The sequence below is a fragment of the Mesoplodon mirus genome (genome assembly GCF_964341445.2).
Source record: "Mesoplodon mirus genome assembly, chromosome: X".
Lineage (NCBI taxonomy): Eukaryota > Metazoa > Chordata > Mammalia > Artiodactyla > Ziphiidae > Mesoplodon > Mesoplodon mirus.
Window position 1 is genome coordinate 139,772,400 of NC_138981.1, and position 17,029 is coordinate 139,789,428.

At 46.4% G+C, this 17,029-nt stretch overlaps 2 protein-coding genes across 2 annotated transcripts in view; one reads left to right on the plus strand and one right to left on the minus strand.

The window, feature by feature from the left end:
• Positions 1 to 17,029, minus strand: part of F8 (coagulation factor VIII) — a 112,572-nt gene that overhangs the window by 17,477 nt on the left and 78,066 nt on the right. The window contains exons 19-22 of the mRNA XM_082610237.1: positions 14,972 to 15,088; positions 14,382 to 14,453; positions 12,900 to 12,985; positions 9,460 to 9,615 (exon numbers count right to left, since the gene is read on the minus strand). Of these exons, the coding sequence (XP_082466363.1) occupies positions 9,460 to 9,615; positions 12,900 to 12,985; positions 14,382 to 14,453; positions 14,972 to 15,088 (431 nt within the window). The remainder of the gene's footprint in view (positions 1 to 9,459; positions 9,616 to 12,899; positions 12,986 to 14,381; positions 14,454 to 14,971; positions 15,089 to 17,029) is intronic.
• On the plus strand, positions 699 to 5,021 carry F8A1 (coagulation factor VIII associated 1). Its single transcript, XM_082610261.1, has one exon. The coding sequence runs from the start codon at positions 1,327 to 1,329 to the stop codon at positions 2,461 to 2,463; it is 1,137 nt and encodes a 378-aa protein (XP_082466387.1). The 5' UTR covers positions 699 to 1,326; the 3' UTR covers positions 2,464 to 5,021.

Genomic DNA, 17,029 nt, shown 5'->3' on the forward strand with positions numbered 1-17,029 from the left:
GGTGGCCGTCAGGCGCCAGGCCCGCTCACCGACCGACCGCACAGCCCGGGCGGCCCCGGCCTGCCCACCGCCTTGGGCACAGTCATTGCGAGTCAATAAAGTGTTTCAAGAGACCCCCTGCGCGTGCTTCACTCACTTGGCGTGGGAGGTGGTGGTGGTGGGACACCCCTCGTCGGAGGGATGGGGGCGGGGCGGTCTGGCCGGAGTTGGGGGGTGGGGGGCGTGGAGCCGGGGGTACAGACAGAGAGGAGCGGTCTCTCACGGTGACAGTGCCTGGGGTGGCCCTGGGTGGGAGAGGCTGGCTGCGGCGGGGGTGGGGGCGGACTGGGGCCTGGGGTGAGGCCGGACAACGGAAGGCTCCTCCGCTGGCTCTGAGCAAGTCGGAGCCAGGCCAAAGTCTCCAGAGGGACGGGGTTCCTTGCGGCGGCAGTCAACACTGTGAGGGCGGTGTCGTGATAGGATGAAGGTGCCAAGGCGACCGACCGCCCTGGGTGCGGGAGGCAGGGGTGGGTGGACAGAGCGCTTGGCATGGACTCCCATGGGGTAGGGGCTTTGACGGGAAGATTGAGGCGTGATCGGGATTGGGGTGGGCGGGACACAATCAACACATAGGCAAAGTCGGAAGTAGGGTCACGCGGGGTCAAGAGTTTTTGGTTGTGTTCCCCTAGAGATGCCAAGGGATGCCCTGCTTGGCAACCTGCGTAAACAAGCTGTCACCTACCGGTTGGGGCCCTGGTCTGGGAAGATCCCACATGCCGCGGAGCAAGGAAGGCCGTGCGCCACAACTACTGAGCCTGTGCTCTAGAGCCCGAGATCCACAACTACTGAGTCCGTGTGCCACAACTACTGAAGCCCACGCGCCTAGACGCCATGCTCCACAAGAGAAGCCACCGCAATGAGAAGCCCGCGCACCGCAAGGAAAAGTAGCCCCCGCTCGCCACAACTAGAGAAAGCCCCTGCACAGCAACAAAGACCCAACACTGCCAAAAATAAATAAATTTAAAAAAAAAAGCTGTCACCTAGCAACAGGGGGCGTCCAGACACGCCCCGCCCCAGCACCATTGATCTGATCACAGAACCCCGAACGGCGGGCCAGGCCCCACCCCAGGTCCCCCGATTTGCATACGCCACCCGCAGCCAGTCCCGACCGGGCCTCCGTGCTTGCTATTTTGCATATCACTAGGGCGACGAGAGCTCCGGGCGGCCGAGCCGGCGCGGTCGCGTGGTGGGCTGTAGCCCGACGCAGGGCACGTCTCAGCCCGCCGCCGTCGCCCAGCACGTGCGCCCACTTGCGTCAGCGCGCCCGGAAGTGCCTAAGCGGCGAACATGGCGGCTTCCGTGGCCGGCCTGGGTGGCGGTTCGGGTCCCGGGCTTGAGGCCGGGGACTTCTTGGCGCGCTACCGCCAGGTGTGCAACAAGCTAAAGAAGCGGTTCCTGCGGAAGCCGAACGTGGCGGAGGCCGGCGAGCAGTTCAGCCAGCTGGGGCGCGAGCTGCGCGCTCAGGAGTGCCTGCCGTACGCGGCCTGGTGCCAGCTGGCCGTGGCCCGCTGCCAGCAGGCGCTCTTCCACGGGCCCGGGGAGGCGCTGGCGCTGACCGAGGCCGCGCGCCTCTTCCTGCGGCAGGAGCGCGACGCGCGCCAGCGCTTGGCCTGCCCCGCCGCCTACGGGGAGCCGCTGCAGGCCGCTGCCGCCGCCCTGGGCGCCGCTGTGCGCCTGCACCTGGAGCTAGGCCAGCCGGTTGCCGCCGCCGCGCTCTGCCTCGAGCTGGCGGCCGCCCTGCGCGACCTGGGCCAGCCGGCCGCCGCCGCCGGCCACTTCCAACGCGCCGCGCAGCTGCAGCTGCCCCAGCTGCCCCTGGCCGCCCTGCAGGCGCTCGGCGACGCCGCGTCCTGCCAGCTGCTGGCGCGCGACTACAGCGGCGCCCTGGCGCTCTTCACGCGCATGCAGCACCTGGCGCGGGAGCACGGCGGTCACCCGGTGCCGCCGCCGGGGCCGCAGCCCCCGCCGCAGCCGCAGCCCAAGCCGCCAGGGCCGCAGCCCGGGGCCGGCGCGGTCTCCGCCCCACCGCTCGCGCTGCTCCCGCCCGGCGCGGGGTCCGTGGCCGCGACCTCCCCCGCCGCGCTGGGCGCCTTCGCCGACGTGCTGGTCCGCTGCGAGGTGTCCCGCGTGCTGCTGCTGCTGCTCCTGCAGCCGCCGCCCGCCAAGCTCCTGCCAGAGCACGCGCACACCCTGGAGAAGTACTCCTGGGAGGCCTTCGACGGCCACGGGCAGGACAGCAGCGGCCCGCTTCCCGAGGAGCTCTTCCTGCTGCTGCAGTCCTTGGTCATGGCCACCCACGAGAAGGACACGGAAGCCGTCAAGTCGCTGCAGGTGGAGATGTGGCCCCTGTTGAGCGCCGAGCAGAACCACCTCCTGCACCTCGTTCTGCAGGAAACCATCTCCCCGTCGGGCCAGGGGATCTGATGAGTCACTCCCAGCGACTCTGTGCCTGTCCCCGAACCTCACGCACCCGCCTGCGCGTTTACGGGGACACAAGAGGCGTTGACCCAGCGCTTCTGCCTTTGCAGTGTATCTTACCCCCTGTTGCCACCAGAGGAATGTGGTTGACTACAAGTTACGTTGTTTCCACAATAGTGGCAGAAAAAAAACCATATGGTAGAATCGGCGTAGAGTCTCCGATTCTCTTCCCCAGAAACTGCAGCAGAAACATGAGAGTCCCTTCCGCCCCCTTTCCTCTTCTGTTTTCACCCAGCTGTCCCCACCCACCCCTCTTCCCCCGCAAGGCTCCCCTCCCCCCGCCTCCTTCTTTCCGACTGGGGATTAATTTGCACAGCTCTGGCTCACTACTTAAGCTGCATGACTTTTTCACGGTGACTCTGATTGCTTAGCGTATTTCGATGTCCGCCTGCGTGATGGCTCAGTTCCCCCTGTGTTTCATGCGCCCCGCTGTGTTTCGCTACAGCCCTCACTCCATGATAAAGCCATTCTGACCCTCCTAGCTTGTGGTTCTGATTTACTTTATCTGTAAAATGGGAATAGCTTATCTACCTGGCAGGAGGCGGCAAGCAGAAGCAGATAGCTCCCTTTTAGCTCCAAGATGGGTTCGTTCATTCGAAATGGACAGTGTGCCTATGAATCTACAGAGATCATTTGCAATGTGGTCCTTTCTCAGCTGCAGTGCGAATGTGTTCGGTGCAGAGCGGGGTGGGAGTGGCGGTGAGGGTGAGGGCAGGGTGGGCTCCAGAGCAGAGGTGTCAGATGTGCACTGGAGTTTTCAGTTCTGGCTCCATTTCGAGAGGTACAGGTAATCCACGTGGCAGCTTTTATTTGTAGTGCGGGTCCTTCTACAAATCTTAGTTAACTCATATGTAAAATCAGCATGCTGCTTTGGTATTGTGTGATCGTGTGTATGCCAGACTGTGCCCTTGTTCCCCCAAAGCAGGATGGTGTTCCATTTTTAAACACTAAATTTCCAAGGCTTTTTGGTCCAAACGTTGCATGCAAAGCGACTTAGCTCTTTTCTCAAATTCACTTTTATTTTCTTTAGTGTTGGGAGTGATGGTAGGAACTCTTCAGAATATAATCTCAGTCATTTGGCTTTGGGAAAACGCATCCTTTAGGCTGAAGTTGTAGACAGCACTAATCTTTTGAGGTGAGATTTAAGGACACAGTTTGGGAACAGATCTTGGTTTTGCGTATGTGGGCGGGGGGAATATGTGGAGTGTTGTCACTCTGAGTTAAGTGTCCCAAAGTGGATGGGGCTTTTAGGGTATTCTTTTCTACTTCTATTTCAGCAGTGGCTAAGGAAATGTGGGGAGGCCCATTTGAGACAGATTCAGCCACCCTTCCTGTGCTCTCACTTGTCTGCCAGGAAGGGTCTTTCCGAGCCCTAAAAGCCTAGTCCAGCTTGTTGCCAAAGTGGTAAGGGTGCATGCTCCCTTGTGCTTTTGCTTTTTCTGGTACACTCTTTTCAGCCTGGGCTGCAGCTCTGGCCACCTTCCGTATTGTCCTTATGACAAGAATGCGTAGGAATTATGGACTGTGACTGGTGACAGCATTTGGGTTTGGGCGCAAGGAGAAGCCTCCTTAGACCTCTGGTCTAAACTCCTTGCTTTGAGGAGGTTGGGGGAGGGATTACCAGAGAGCCTGGTATTGGGTATACAAGTGTAACTATAGAAAACGCTAAAGATTTTTTTCCATTTGCCATTGGTTCATTTATGTATCTCCCTCAGAAACTTCATAGCACGGAGAGCTGGGCCAAGGCCAGATTTCAGTGATTTTGACAGAAATCTCTTGCTATATTTCAACTTATGGTGACAGGACATGATTAGTGTTCTTTTTAACTTGAAAACCAGAGGGAAATATCTGCATCACTGAAATGTTCATTGACAATTCAAAATTAACATTCAAAATATTATGAAATATTGAAAATAGTGGCAGTGAAGCAATGATCCTGAAAGGGTGCTTGGGCTCCCCTTTATAAGGGACTTCTATGATGAGAAATGTTGCTTATGAAAAAATATTTTGCATGTAAATGGTACAAAGATATTAAATCATTTGAGAGCCACTATACTGGAGGAAGATGACCAAGACTGCAATTTGTAAATTGGGCAAGCTCTGGGATAGAAGGGTTCTGGTTCATATGAACTGTCTAGGCATCTCTATTGCCATTAGACTAGACCGCCAGTCCACAAACACTTTCTGTAAAGGAGGAAAGGGAAATATTTCAGTCTTTCACACCACATAATCCTCCTTGTTTGTTTGTTTTTGAAACTTTAAACATGTAAAGACCATTCTTAACTCACAGTCCATGCAAAAGCAGGTTGTAGTCCAAGTCCATGGGCTGTAGCTTGTGCAGCCCTTCACTAGAACCTAGAACATAGTAGTTACTCAATAACTGTTAAAGGAATGACCCTCATGAGTGTAGTTAATAACTATTTTATCTTTGTCATTGAACAAGAAAGGTTGAAAATAAATGAACTAGTCATTTAACTCCAGATTCTAAGAAACAAGAAAATAAATGAAAGTGAATTTTTAAAATTTTAAACAAATTAATTAATTAGAAAACAACACCTTCAAATCTATGTTTGATTTTAAGACCAAGAGTTGATTCTTTTAAAACCCAATAGAATAGATAAACACTCACCAACTCTGATAAAGGGGGAAAAAGAGAGATACATGTGTGTATGTAGGTAAAGATATATGGCATGGGAAGGGAGATAGAACTTTAATGTACACATTTACAGAAATTAACTATAGGTAACAAAATGAGAATGCCAGTAATCAGAAAAGGAACGGAAAAGATAGTTCAAGTATCTACCACTAAACGAGGCACAGTGGCTTTTCCATCCAATGTTCATTAAACAGATGATTACTACATTAATTAAACTATTCTAGAGCAATAGTTTAATGGAAAAAGATGGAAGCTCTTACACTGTTTTCAAGGTTAGTATAACTCTAATGCCAAAGCCTGATAAATACAGCCCCCCAAAGAGGTAAAACAACTTTATTGATTGGTGCAGATAGAAAAACTCTAAACAAAATGTTAGCAAATTGGATCCAGCTAAACTTTAAATGACGGATACACTATGACTTAAGGGCAGTTTTCCCAGGAATGCAGCACCACGTTGTGCTGGAGCCCCAGCTAGGACTGGCTTGTGAGAGCCCGTTGTGGGCGTCTGCTCCCAGCTCTGCATTCAGTGACACTGTGTCAGCACCTTGAAATCAGGTGTCATGGGAATATTTACATCATGGAAATCAGCAAAGACTACAAATAAAGGCCTTTGTGCTGACTGCCCCCCACTTTGCCCCAGAGCTGGTTGTTAAACATTTGCCAGCCCACCACTGAATGTGAGTATAATGTGACAATAGCAAAGAGAAGAAATGTGATCATAGCCAAGATGCTGAGAAAGCATTTGATGAAATTCTACAGCCATTCCAAATAAAGTAGGAGTAGCAAGAAACGTTAAATGTGATAAAAATATTTGAAACTAACAGCATGTTAAACAGCAAAATATGGGATCCATTCCCATTAAAGTCAGAAGCAAGATCTGCTAATATTTAATCAACATATGCTAATATATCTATACATATATATCACACTGCAAACAAAAGAAGAGCAAAGAGCATTTTGGTCACCATCCAAGTCTACAAAGACTAATCTGCTGCAGCCGCTGATGGACAGCGCACTTGGTGTTCAGAGGAGGAGATGAATGGGACAACAGGATGAGGCACTCTGTGCTTTAGACAGGAAATTAAAGATGAGAACAGGATGCTCTGTGTTTTGGACGAACAGGCCGTTAGGTAGTTAATATGCATTTCAGGAAGAATTTTAATGAACCCTGCTTCTTGCATCTTCCCATACATAGAAAAACACTATAATCGTGAACTTGAGGTATCTGTTCTTTGTGAATAGTAGGAATATTTTACCAAGATTTATGCTTGACTGCATGTATTCCTTAACAAAAAAATCATATGTAAACTAGCCTCCCCCCAACCCCTTTGGAGCAGTTCCTCAGAGCTATCTGAGAGGCTGTCTCCCAGGCTATAGTCATCAGTAAGACCCTGAATAAAACTTGATTCACAACTCTCACGTTGTGTATTTTTCTTTTAGTTGACAACACAATATATAATATTTATGTGTTTGTATATGTGTCTGTGTGTGCGTGTATTAATCACAAAGGCATTTAGAGTGATTACTATTTCCGGTTTACCAGGTCCTGTCAGCATAATGTCATCCATGTAATGGACCAGTATGGTGTTCTATGGGATGTCAAGATGTTTGAGGTCCCTAGGGTCTATATTATGATAAGGAACAAGGGAAGTGGCATTGCCTTGAGGCATGAACAGTAAAGTTAATACTCTTGTTCCTACTTCACAAATGCAAATCTATTCTGATTTTGGTTGTCAATGGAACTGAAGAAGAAAGCATTTTCCAGGTCTGTAGTTCCGTATCAGGTGCCTGAGGCTGTGTTAATGTGCTCCAGAGGAGATACTACCCCTGGAATTGCAGGGGTTTTGTCATCACCACCTGATTAAATTTGTGATGATCTGTCATTTTTCCATGACTCGTCTGGCTTTTGTAGTGGCCAAACAGGGGCCCTAAGGAGACTATCCATTGGCTTGGGAAGCAACTATTCAAGGTGTAGTCCCTGAGAGACTTGTATGCAGAGCATGGATGACTGCTTCAGAGACTGGGGAAGGGTTGCCTCTTCAGGCAAAGGAGGTTCAGGGCAAATTGGAGGTTTGCAGTTCTCAGCCTCATGCGTGTCTGCCTACATGTACCCATCCCGGGACTTCCCTGCTGGTTTAGTGGTTAAGACTCCAGGCTTCCACTACAGGAGGCATGGGTTGGATCCCTAGTTGGGGAGCTAACATCCTGCATGCTGTGCGGCACAGCCAATTAAAAAAAAATGTACCCATCCCTGGTCTCAGAGTTCCATTCCTTTCCACCAGTGCCCTTACCTTAGCATAATAGGCCTGGTGGGACTGACCATTTAATTCTCACTGTGACTCTGCAATTCATATGCTCAGCTCCTAGATTTGGTATTAAGTCCAAGTATCTGCCTATAACCACAGGACATGGAAGGCTCCTCCAGAGCTCCATGGATGCATCCTGATTCTCTATGTATGTTCATGGGTGTTCTGTATATATGTTCATAACATTTAATTTCTTTTTCCCCTATGTATGCCGTAAAAGGAAGGGCCATAAAAAGAAGACAGGTCACTCTACAATCAGGTATGCTAAACTTGTTGCCATAGCAACTAAATGCCACTGTCAATTTAATCTCCCAATGTCTTCCTCACCATCTGTAGCTCATCCCATTGTATCACTCACTGGTGATAATCTGAGAAATTGTGATGCCACCGCATGTCATAGGTTACTCAGCATCCAGTCTTCTCCCCAAGCAAGGAATTATACCTGTGTTCCTTGAATATATTAGCAACGTAATCCTAGAATTCCATTCTGAAGGTCTGTTTCCTGGGGCTACTTTTGGCACCAATTACTGTATGAGGCAGGGTTCCAGCAAGAAACATGGAACACTAAAATTCGTATAATTTGAGGAAAGGTTAATAAAGGTACTAGTTAAGAAGGTGGGGGCAGGGTACCGCCATCCCTAGGCCTGGAAGGATGAGGAGAAGATTAGGTAGACAAAATGAGCAGAAATTCTGTACATTCCTCCCATTGAGAAGTGGGGTCTGGGTCCCTTCCCCTTGAATGTGGGTGGGTGTGTGACCTGCTTATAACCAACAGAATGTATTGGAAGTGATACTACATGACTTAAAAGACTAAATCAGAAAAGGTGATGTCATCTCCACCTTGCTAGCTGGGCCAGTCATGCTGGAGTCCCTAAGATGCCTTGAGACAGTCATGCTGGGAGAAGCTACTTCAGTCAACAGCCCCAGAAGTCACTCAGCACCAACCACCAGACATATAAGTAAAGATGCTTCCAAATGATTCCAGCCCCCAGCTGTCACGTCTTCCCAGCTGAGGCCCCAGATATTATGGAGCAGAGAGACAGGCCATCCCTGCTGTGCCCTGTTCAAAGTCCTGACCCACAGAATCCAAGAACAAAACAAAATGGTTTTTTCTTATGATGCTAAGTTTTGGGGTCATTGGCAACTCAGCGATGGTAACTGGGACACGTAGAGAAAACCACGTTGAGGGGAGCAGTGACCTTCAGTGGAGAGTTACAGCCAACTCCTCTACAAGGAGGAAGCCAAGAGAAGAAATACCCTGATATTCCACACATGCCAGGCTCACAGAAGAAGAGGCGCGGTAGCGAAGCAGGAAAACGGATCTGAAGGGGCAAACAGAAGTCATCTGGCATGGGGCCATTTTAGGATTTGAACCTTATTCTGAAGACAAGAGGGAGACATTGAAAGGTTTAGGCATGGGACTGATAGTATGATCCCCAAAATGATGTGCAGCTTTTATTAGAGAAGAGACTAGAAACAGAAGAAGACTAGTTAGGAATGTACCAGAATACGTCAAGTGTGCGGTGACGGGGCCTCGGGCTGTAGTAACAACTGTATAAATGAAACAGAAGAGATGGGAGAGGTGTTACCAAGGAAGAGTTGGCTGGATGTGTGGCTGTTCATTAGAGGGTGCAAGAATGAGGGAAAAGTAGATGATGAAGCTACGGTTTTGAGCCCGTTTGCCCTTTTGTCACTTCAAACCTAGAATATCCATAAGCAAACTGACAATCTTATCAATCCACCCAGTCAGGAATCACGTTTCTCTCAATAGAGCACCTGTTCATTTCTATTACCTATGAGATCCTTGATGCTACCACTTTTTTGTCCATATGTCCATAATCACTCCTATTGCCCATGAGTGGAAACTTCTTTTTTGGGGGGTTAAATTTGTAGAAGCTGTGGGTGTTTGTTCCATACCTGAAATCTGTCAAAAGCTCTTTAAAAGGTTCATGCATTCTCTTAAAAGGACTAATTACATACCATTAAGGTCCCAGTGGAATTCCCTCGATAACTCCGCCACTGCCTTCCATCAAGGCTATACATGATGATAAATTGAGAAATGTAGAGGCTGGACAACTTCTGACGGGCACCCTGGGTCATGATGCCGTGAATAATCATTGGTGCCAACAGATCCACCTACAGATGAAAACAACCCTTTATTTTAAATGTATGTACCACTTTCTGAAATCATTTATCAGCTTAAGAAGAATCTACATCGATACAGATACACCCAGTATTACCTCGGAGGTGCAGGTGAAGCAGAGACCAATGTTGAAATGTGGATGCATGTGAAGCTGTGGAATAAATGATGGGAACGCGTAGGAAATGTGCTTATTGAGTTCCCAGACTACTTCCTGACAAAGGAAATCACTTCTACATCATTGAGCTCCAATTTCCTCTACACACATCCTTTGTGCTGCACAAATTTAGTGCGGCCTCTTCTATGTTTCCATTTCACTTTATATATTATTTCATTATAGTAAATTATTGCACCACATTGTAAGGTTTTCTTTGCTTTCTGCCTTCCTTGTTAGACAGATCCTTAATGCAGTAAACCTGTTTGAGTCACCTAACCTCTCTATGTCTCAACTTCTTTATCTGTAAAGTGGAGGGAATAATGGCATTTATCTCAAAAGGCTACCAGAAGGATTAAAGAGTTAATACAATACATTACATGTGCTGAGTTCACTGCTGGCACATACTAAACAGTTAATACCTGTTAGCTTTTATATCCTCTCTAGCCCCAGCACCTAACGTAGCATCTGATATAATACTGATGCTTAGCACATGTTTTGGAATGAATGAGTGAATAACAGTGGGTCTTAAAGAGGGGGGCATGGGTCATGCAAGCATTACAAGGCAGTAGCTGCTACAGGAATTTTGACATCTGTTACTTCCCTAACAAGCCAGTCAAACTTAACTTCTCCCAGATGCCTGGCACACTCAGATTGGACTGGTCATGACTCTTGTGCTTAATGACTGTCTTTTTCAGTTGACTGTAAGCTCCATCTATACATACACTCATTCATTCAAAGAATATATTTTTAGCATTTGTTATGTGCCAAGCACTGTTCTAGGTACTGGGAATAGAGTCGTGAACAATTAAAAAAAGAGTCCTGCCCTCATGGAACTTAAATTTGAGTTGGGGAAACAGACTATATATATATATATATGTTTTATTTGTTTACAGATACACAAAGAAACAGTACAGTTCAACATAAGTCATGATTTTGTACCCAGTACTTTCAGTTGTTTATGCCACTTATTGGCTGTGTGACATGGGACAAGTTATTTAACTTTTCTGTGCTTCACCTTCCTTATCTGAAATGAAGATGATAATATCAAACGTTGTGGTAGGGATTTAATCGCTTGGTTTGTTTTCAGTACATAGTAAGGAAGCCCTGTATACTTTAATATTTTGATCATGATTTTGATAAAGTATAAAAAAGTTTACTGATCAAGTCAGTAAACTGTGTGAAACTGGGAAGACTAGAGAATACTTTGGGAGACAGAGCTTGGCAAGCTGGAACAATGGCCAAATCTAAGAAGTGGAAATTTAATAGGCTGTATCACTCAGGGTTCTTTGGCTATGCTTGGAAAAGGTGCTCTGTTTACTAGTCTCATCAGATTGTATCCAGTGAGGCAGATAGATTTCCCCAAATAGAAATGAGGATGCTATTACAAAAAGGAAATACATAGAACAGATGCAGGGCAGCCAAATAGATTAAAATGTCCACTATGCGGTGATACATATAAAGTTGAAAGTGATAACCACAGAAATACAAGGTGAGAACATCTGGTTTGGCAGCTTCACAAACAAAAAAAATACTTAGGAATTAGCGAACAGTCAGCTCAAATTGAGTCATAATTGGCAGTGCCTACAAAACAAAAAAAAATGAGCTGATGTGGCATTAACAGATGTACTCTTTGTGTCTGCTTGCTGGTAAGCTAGCTCATCTTTCCCTGATCCCTATTTATTATTTTATTTTATTTTTTTAAAGTAATTAATTAATTTATCTTTGGCTGCGTTGGGTCTTCGTTGCTGCACGTGGGCTTTCTCTAGTTGCGGTGAGCGGGGGCTACTCTTCGTTGCGGTGCATGGGCTTCTCGTTGCGGTGGCTTCTCTTGTTGCGGCGTATGGGCTTCAGTAGTTGTGGCACGTGGGCTCATTAGGTGTGGCTCGCAGGCTCTAGAATGCAGGCTCAGTAGTTGTGGCATGCTGGCTTAGCTTCTCCGCGGTACGTGGGATCTTCCCGGACCAGGGCTCGAAGCTGTGTCCCCTTCATTGGCAGGTGGATTCTTAACCACTGCGCCACCAGAGAAGTCCCCTATTTATCATTTTAACCTCAGGGAAAATAGGAGAGCAGATGCAATCTTGCAAAGGAGTAAAGTATGTAGGGGAATTTCCTCAGCTGACTGAGAAAAAGATGAAAGCTGATGGACTATGAGAAGAGGATGCAGGTGGGGGAAGTAGGTGGTAAAACGTGTGTAAATTAGTCCTGACTGATCACACGTTGACATGAAAATATTTTTGGATATTTCGGGTTAAAGAAAATGTATTATTATTGTTATTTTTTTGGCTGTGCTGTGTAGCTTGCAGGATCTTAGTTCCCTGACCAGGGATTGAACGCAGGCCCTCAGCACTGAAAGCGCAGAGTCCTAACCGCTGGACCACCAGGGAATTCCCAAGAAAATGTATTATTAAAATGATTTTCATTTTAATGAAAATCATTAAAATTTTAATGATGTTCCTTTTTTAATGCAGCTACTAGAAAATGGAAAAGTACATGTGTGGTTTGCATTTGTGGGTCACATTACATTTCTATTGGACAGCGCTGCTCCAGAGGAAATGGGGAAGTGAGAAAATATGAAAGACTGGGTCATTTAAAAAGAAATTGAGTTAATCTAGGACACTTTCAGTTATGGCTCCAAGTTGGTTTAGCAGATTGGACTAACTTCAGTAGGTGTTTCTTACTACTGGGTGGTGTAGAAATTGTGAAGAAGACAGATTCAGTTTTAGAAAATGAGGAAGCCAAATTTTCTTGGTTTGTGGGATGGGGGATTGAGCCATTTGTTTTTGTATTAAAATGAAGGGACTGGAGGACTCAAGGACATCTAGGCAGTTGAAGGCATCTAAAGATAGAATACAGTCTTGGGAGGTGGTAAATTCAATGTTATAGAAAATATTCAGAGATTCTAATCCCAACAGAAAGATTAAAAACACAGTGTACTCAATTCTATTCCTGAGTCTTTCATTCCTGACTCTTTTGGTACAAATCATAAGCCACTCTATTCTTCAGTTCTTTCCTTGTCTATTACATGGAGTTTGATGAAAATGACTTTGCTATAAAGGAGATATAAAATGCTTTGAGCTTGCAAGAGGAATGTGTGATGTGATGGAATGCGATGCATTTTCTAACCTTGATCCAGGAAAAGGGGTCCTTGGTGCTCCAGGCATTGATTGATCCAGAATAATGAAGTCTGGCCAGCTTTGGGGCCCACTGTCCTTTACCCAAGAAAGGGGAGAGAGATTAGATTCAACTGGGTTGGTTCTAGACACTTAGGAATAAAATTACTCTCTTGAGAAAGGTTAATCCTAGCTGTGGAGAAGTTAAAGGCATAAATCATATTAGTATCAATGACTACCAGTGTGGCCTGCGGGCTGTAGTTTGAGAACTCTCATCAATGACTACTACCAGGCTTGTCCTTGTTGTCCATTGTATTTTCTAAAATTTAATAATTTTGTTGATTATTAGTACCTCTAGTTAGCTAATACTGGAATGTGTTACCATCACTATCAAATAATATTATTATTTCTTTATTACATAATGTACGTTCACTGGAGAAAAATTAGAAAATAAAATATAAAAATAAAACATAAGTAAAAATAAAAATAAAAGAAGTAAAAAACACCATACTTCCGCCCAGAGAAAAATAATACTATTTTAGTATATAACTTTCAAGCCTCTTTTTTTTTTTTGCGGTACATGGGCCTCTCACTGTTGTGGCCTCTCCCATTGTGGAGCACAGGCTCCGGACGCACAGGCTCAGCGGCCACGGCTCACGGGCCCAGCCACTCCATGGCATGTGGGATCTTCCCGGACCAGGGCACGAACCCATGTCCCCTGCATCGGCAGGCGGACTCTCAACCACTGCGCCACCAGGGAAGCCCTCTTTTTCTTTTTTTTTCTTTCTTTTTTTTTTCAAAGTGGCCTTACAATTTGGTAATTCCTCCAGCAATTTGTTTGTTTGTTTTTCAAGCCTCTTTTTCAAATGCAATTTTTTCCCTCTAAAACAGAGTTTGGCCAACGTTTTTCTGTAAATAATTTAACCTTTGCAGATCATCTGGTCTTTGTTGCAATTACTTAAATGCTGTTGTAGAGCAAAAGCAGCCACAGATGATTGTAAATGAAAGAGTGTGGCTTCTTTATGGACAGTGAAATTAGAATTTCATATAATTTTCACATGTCATGAAATATTATTCTTCTTTTGTTTTTTTCCCCCAATCATTTAAGAATAGAAAAATGATTCTTAGCTTGAAGGCCATACAAAATCAAGTGATGGGCTGGATGTGGCCTGCGGGCTGTAGTTTGAGAACTCTCTCTAGATCCAGTTCAAGCTTTCTATCACTGCTCACAGAAAAATGTAGCTTCTTGCTACAGTGAAGAGAATGGACTCAAGGGAAGCCTTATGGAAGGCAGGCAGGACATTTAAGGAGGCAGTGGTATTACTCAGGTGAGAAGTGATGATGGCCTGAATTAAGATGCTCACACTGAGAAATGGAGAAGGGAAAATAGATTTGAAAGGCACCTATGGAGACGGATTGGTAATCTGAATCTTTCCAATAGAAATAAAAAAGATGTAATCAGCCCAGTGCTTTAAGAGAAAGCAATAGTATTTACCATATTGTCCTGAAGCTGTAATCTGAAAATCTCTAATGCGTCCAGAAGCCATTCCCAGTGGAGTCTGACATTCTGAAATCACATGAAGGGAGCACAATAGTTAGAAGTGCAGAAAATATAGCTTCACAAATGCTAGTCAATGAGAACACCAACAAATGCTCATATTTTTTAGTGTTTACTATGTGCCAAGAACTGTACTAAGTATCTTATTGTACTATATTATTTAATTCACTCTAACAGGTAGGTGCCATTGCTACTCACATTTTGCAGCTGAGGAAACTAGGGTCCATATGTAAGTAGACCAGTGGTTCTCTTACTTGTTTAGGGTTAAAACTCAAATTCTTCTAAGTGATATTTGTAAGTTATCTTTGGTAACTGAACCAAAACTAAGTTTCAAAATTTGCTCTTGGAGCTTCAGGGTCAAAGTGTTCAAAGCTTCAAGCATATCTGCCCTCCTCTGGGGACTCTGACGATTTCTACCAGCAATATTCATTTTAGATTTGGTAATGACTGTGAGCTTGTATTCATTTCCTGACAAAAGCAACCGTTCTAGGAAGGGGGGAAGAGGTATAGAGGTAGGTGCCACTCACTCTTGCTGTACACCAGGAAGAGAGTGCTCATCCCAGCTTGCAGGTGTTCACCAATAAGACATTCTATCCGCCAAATTCCAACTTTGGATGGTAGCATTTCCACTGTCTCAAAAACACCTTATCAAAACCAAAAGGAACAAAAATTATTTCTTTTCACACAAATGGGCATGAGATACACTGGCTTATGCAGAATATCAAAGGAGATTTACCCAAGTCAGTTGCACCATTCTTGGACCCCTCAAACCCACAGTGCTTGGCATGTGATCCCTACAGCTGGAGACCCTGGAAATTGAGTACTGACCCCAGGAAATGGGAGAGACCGGGTAACGGGATGCTTTGGTGGTGGAGACAAGAGAAAGATTGGCCTGCACTCTTGGTGCTTTTTGAAGCCAGAGGTGTATTTCTTATTGACGAGATGTGGGCTCCCTGCCTTGAGGGGTAAAGTAACTCCAGGAGCAAGAAGCTAGAGGGTGAATGCTGAGGGGCTGGGGAATCAGGCACAGTGACCATCCAGAATAAAGGTGGAAACAACCAGGTCAAGGGGATTTCATGAGAGAGGGTCCCAAAAGGGAGTCTCTGAAGAGCCCCTGAAAGTACCCCATCAGAAAAAGAGTCAGATTGAAATATCTGCCTGGTGCAGACAGTGGTGCCATCCCTCACCTCTACCCTTGCCACGCTGCGGTTCAAATCAGCAACCAGCCAGGAGTGGAGGGGGAAGCGTAAGGTAGAGAAACAGAAAACTCAACCAACTTGGAGGAGGAGATATTGAACTTAAATCAAATTGAGAATTTTGATTAATATCTTGGAGTAGACATTGTAATTTGTGACCTGAACTATATTTGTGATGTAAAATGACTGCAGGACTGTTTATTAAGACTGAGCAGAGTATGGTAGGAGGACCTTCAAGATGGCACAGGAGTAAGACGTGGAGATCACCTTCCTCCCCACAGATACACCAGAAATACATCTACACGTGGAACAACGCCTACAGAACACCTACTGAACGCTGGCAGAAGACCTCAGACCTCCCAAAAGGCAAGAAACTCCCCACGTATCTGGGTAGGGCAAAAGAAAACAGAATAAACAGAGACAAAAGGATAGGGTCAGGACCTGCACCAGTGGGAGGGAGCTGTGAAGGAGAAAAGGTTTCCACACACTAGGAGCCCCTTCACTGGCGGAGACTGCAGGTGGCGGAGGGGGGAAGCTTCGGAGCCACGGAGGAGAGCGCAGCCACAGAGGTGCGGAGGGCAAAGCAGAGAGATTCCCGCACAGAGGATCGGTGCCGACCGCCACTCACCAGCCCGAGAGGCTTGTCTGCTCACCTGCCGGGACAGGCGGGGCTGGGAGCTGAGGCTCGGGCTTCGGTCGGAGCGCAGGGAGAGGACTGGGGTTGGCGGCGTGAACACAGCCTGAAGGGGGCTAGTGCGCCACAGCTGGCCGGGAGGGAGTCTGGGAAAAGTCTGGAACTGCCTAAGAGGCAGGATGTCAGAAGCCATCCTGGAGCCATTGCACCATGACAAAGTCATGAGCAACGGAAGGCGAAACTGCAAGGCAGCGCCGTGCCAGGAAGGTGGACTACAGCTCTGTTCTTATGTTTTATGATAATAAATTTACACATAGGGGCAATTTTGGGGGCATGTTGCTCCACGTGAAAGAAAAATTCCTCTAGGACTCCCCCTCCTGAAACTACCACAGAATGGGAAGTACCCACTAAAGCCCCGGGGAAATGGGTGAAGAATTAAGAGCCTGGAACTAAGGGGATGTTTTTATGAAAAACACCCTCTAGTATGGAGTTATGGCCATGGGCCGGAGTTCCTGATGACACAGGAAATTTATGGTTCTATTATAAAGGAAGATTAATTATAGAAAAGCAAATGACTAGAGCAGAATTGGTTGCCAGGATAGGGAGAAAACACTGTCTCAGTTGAAGAAAACAATGAGAAAGAGCATGCAGGTACATTGTAAATATTTTCATGGAACCATTGTAAAAGGTTGCCCATGCAAGAAGAGAAATAGGAACAAGTAGCTCCAACTTTTACAATTGAAATAATCATATAA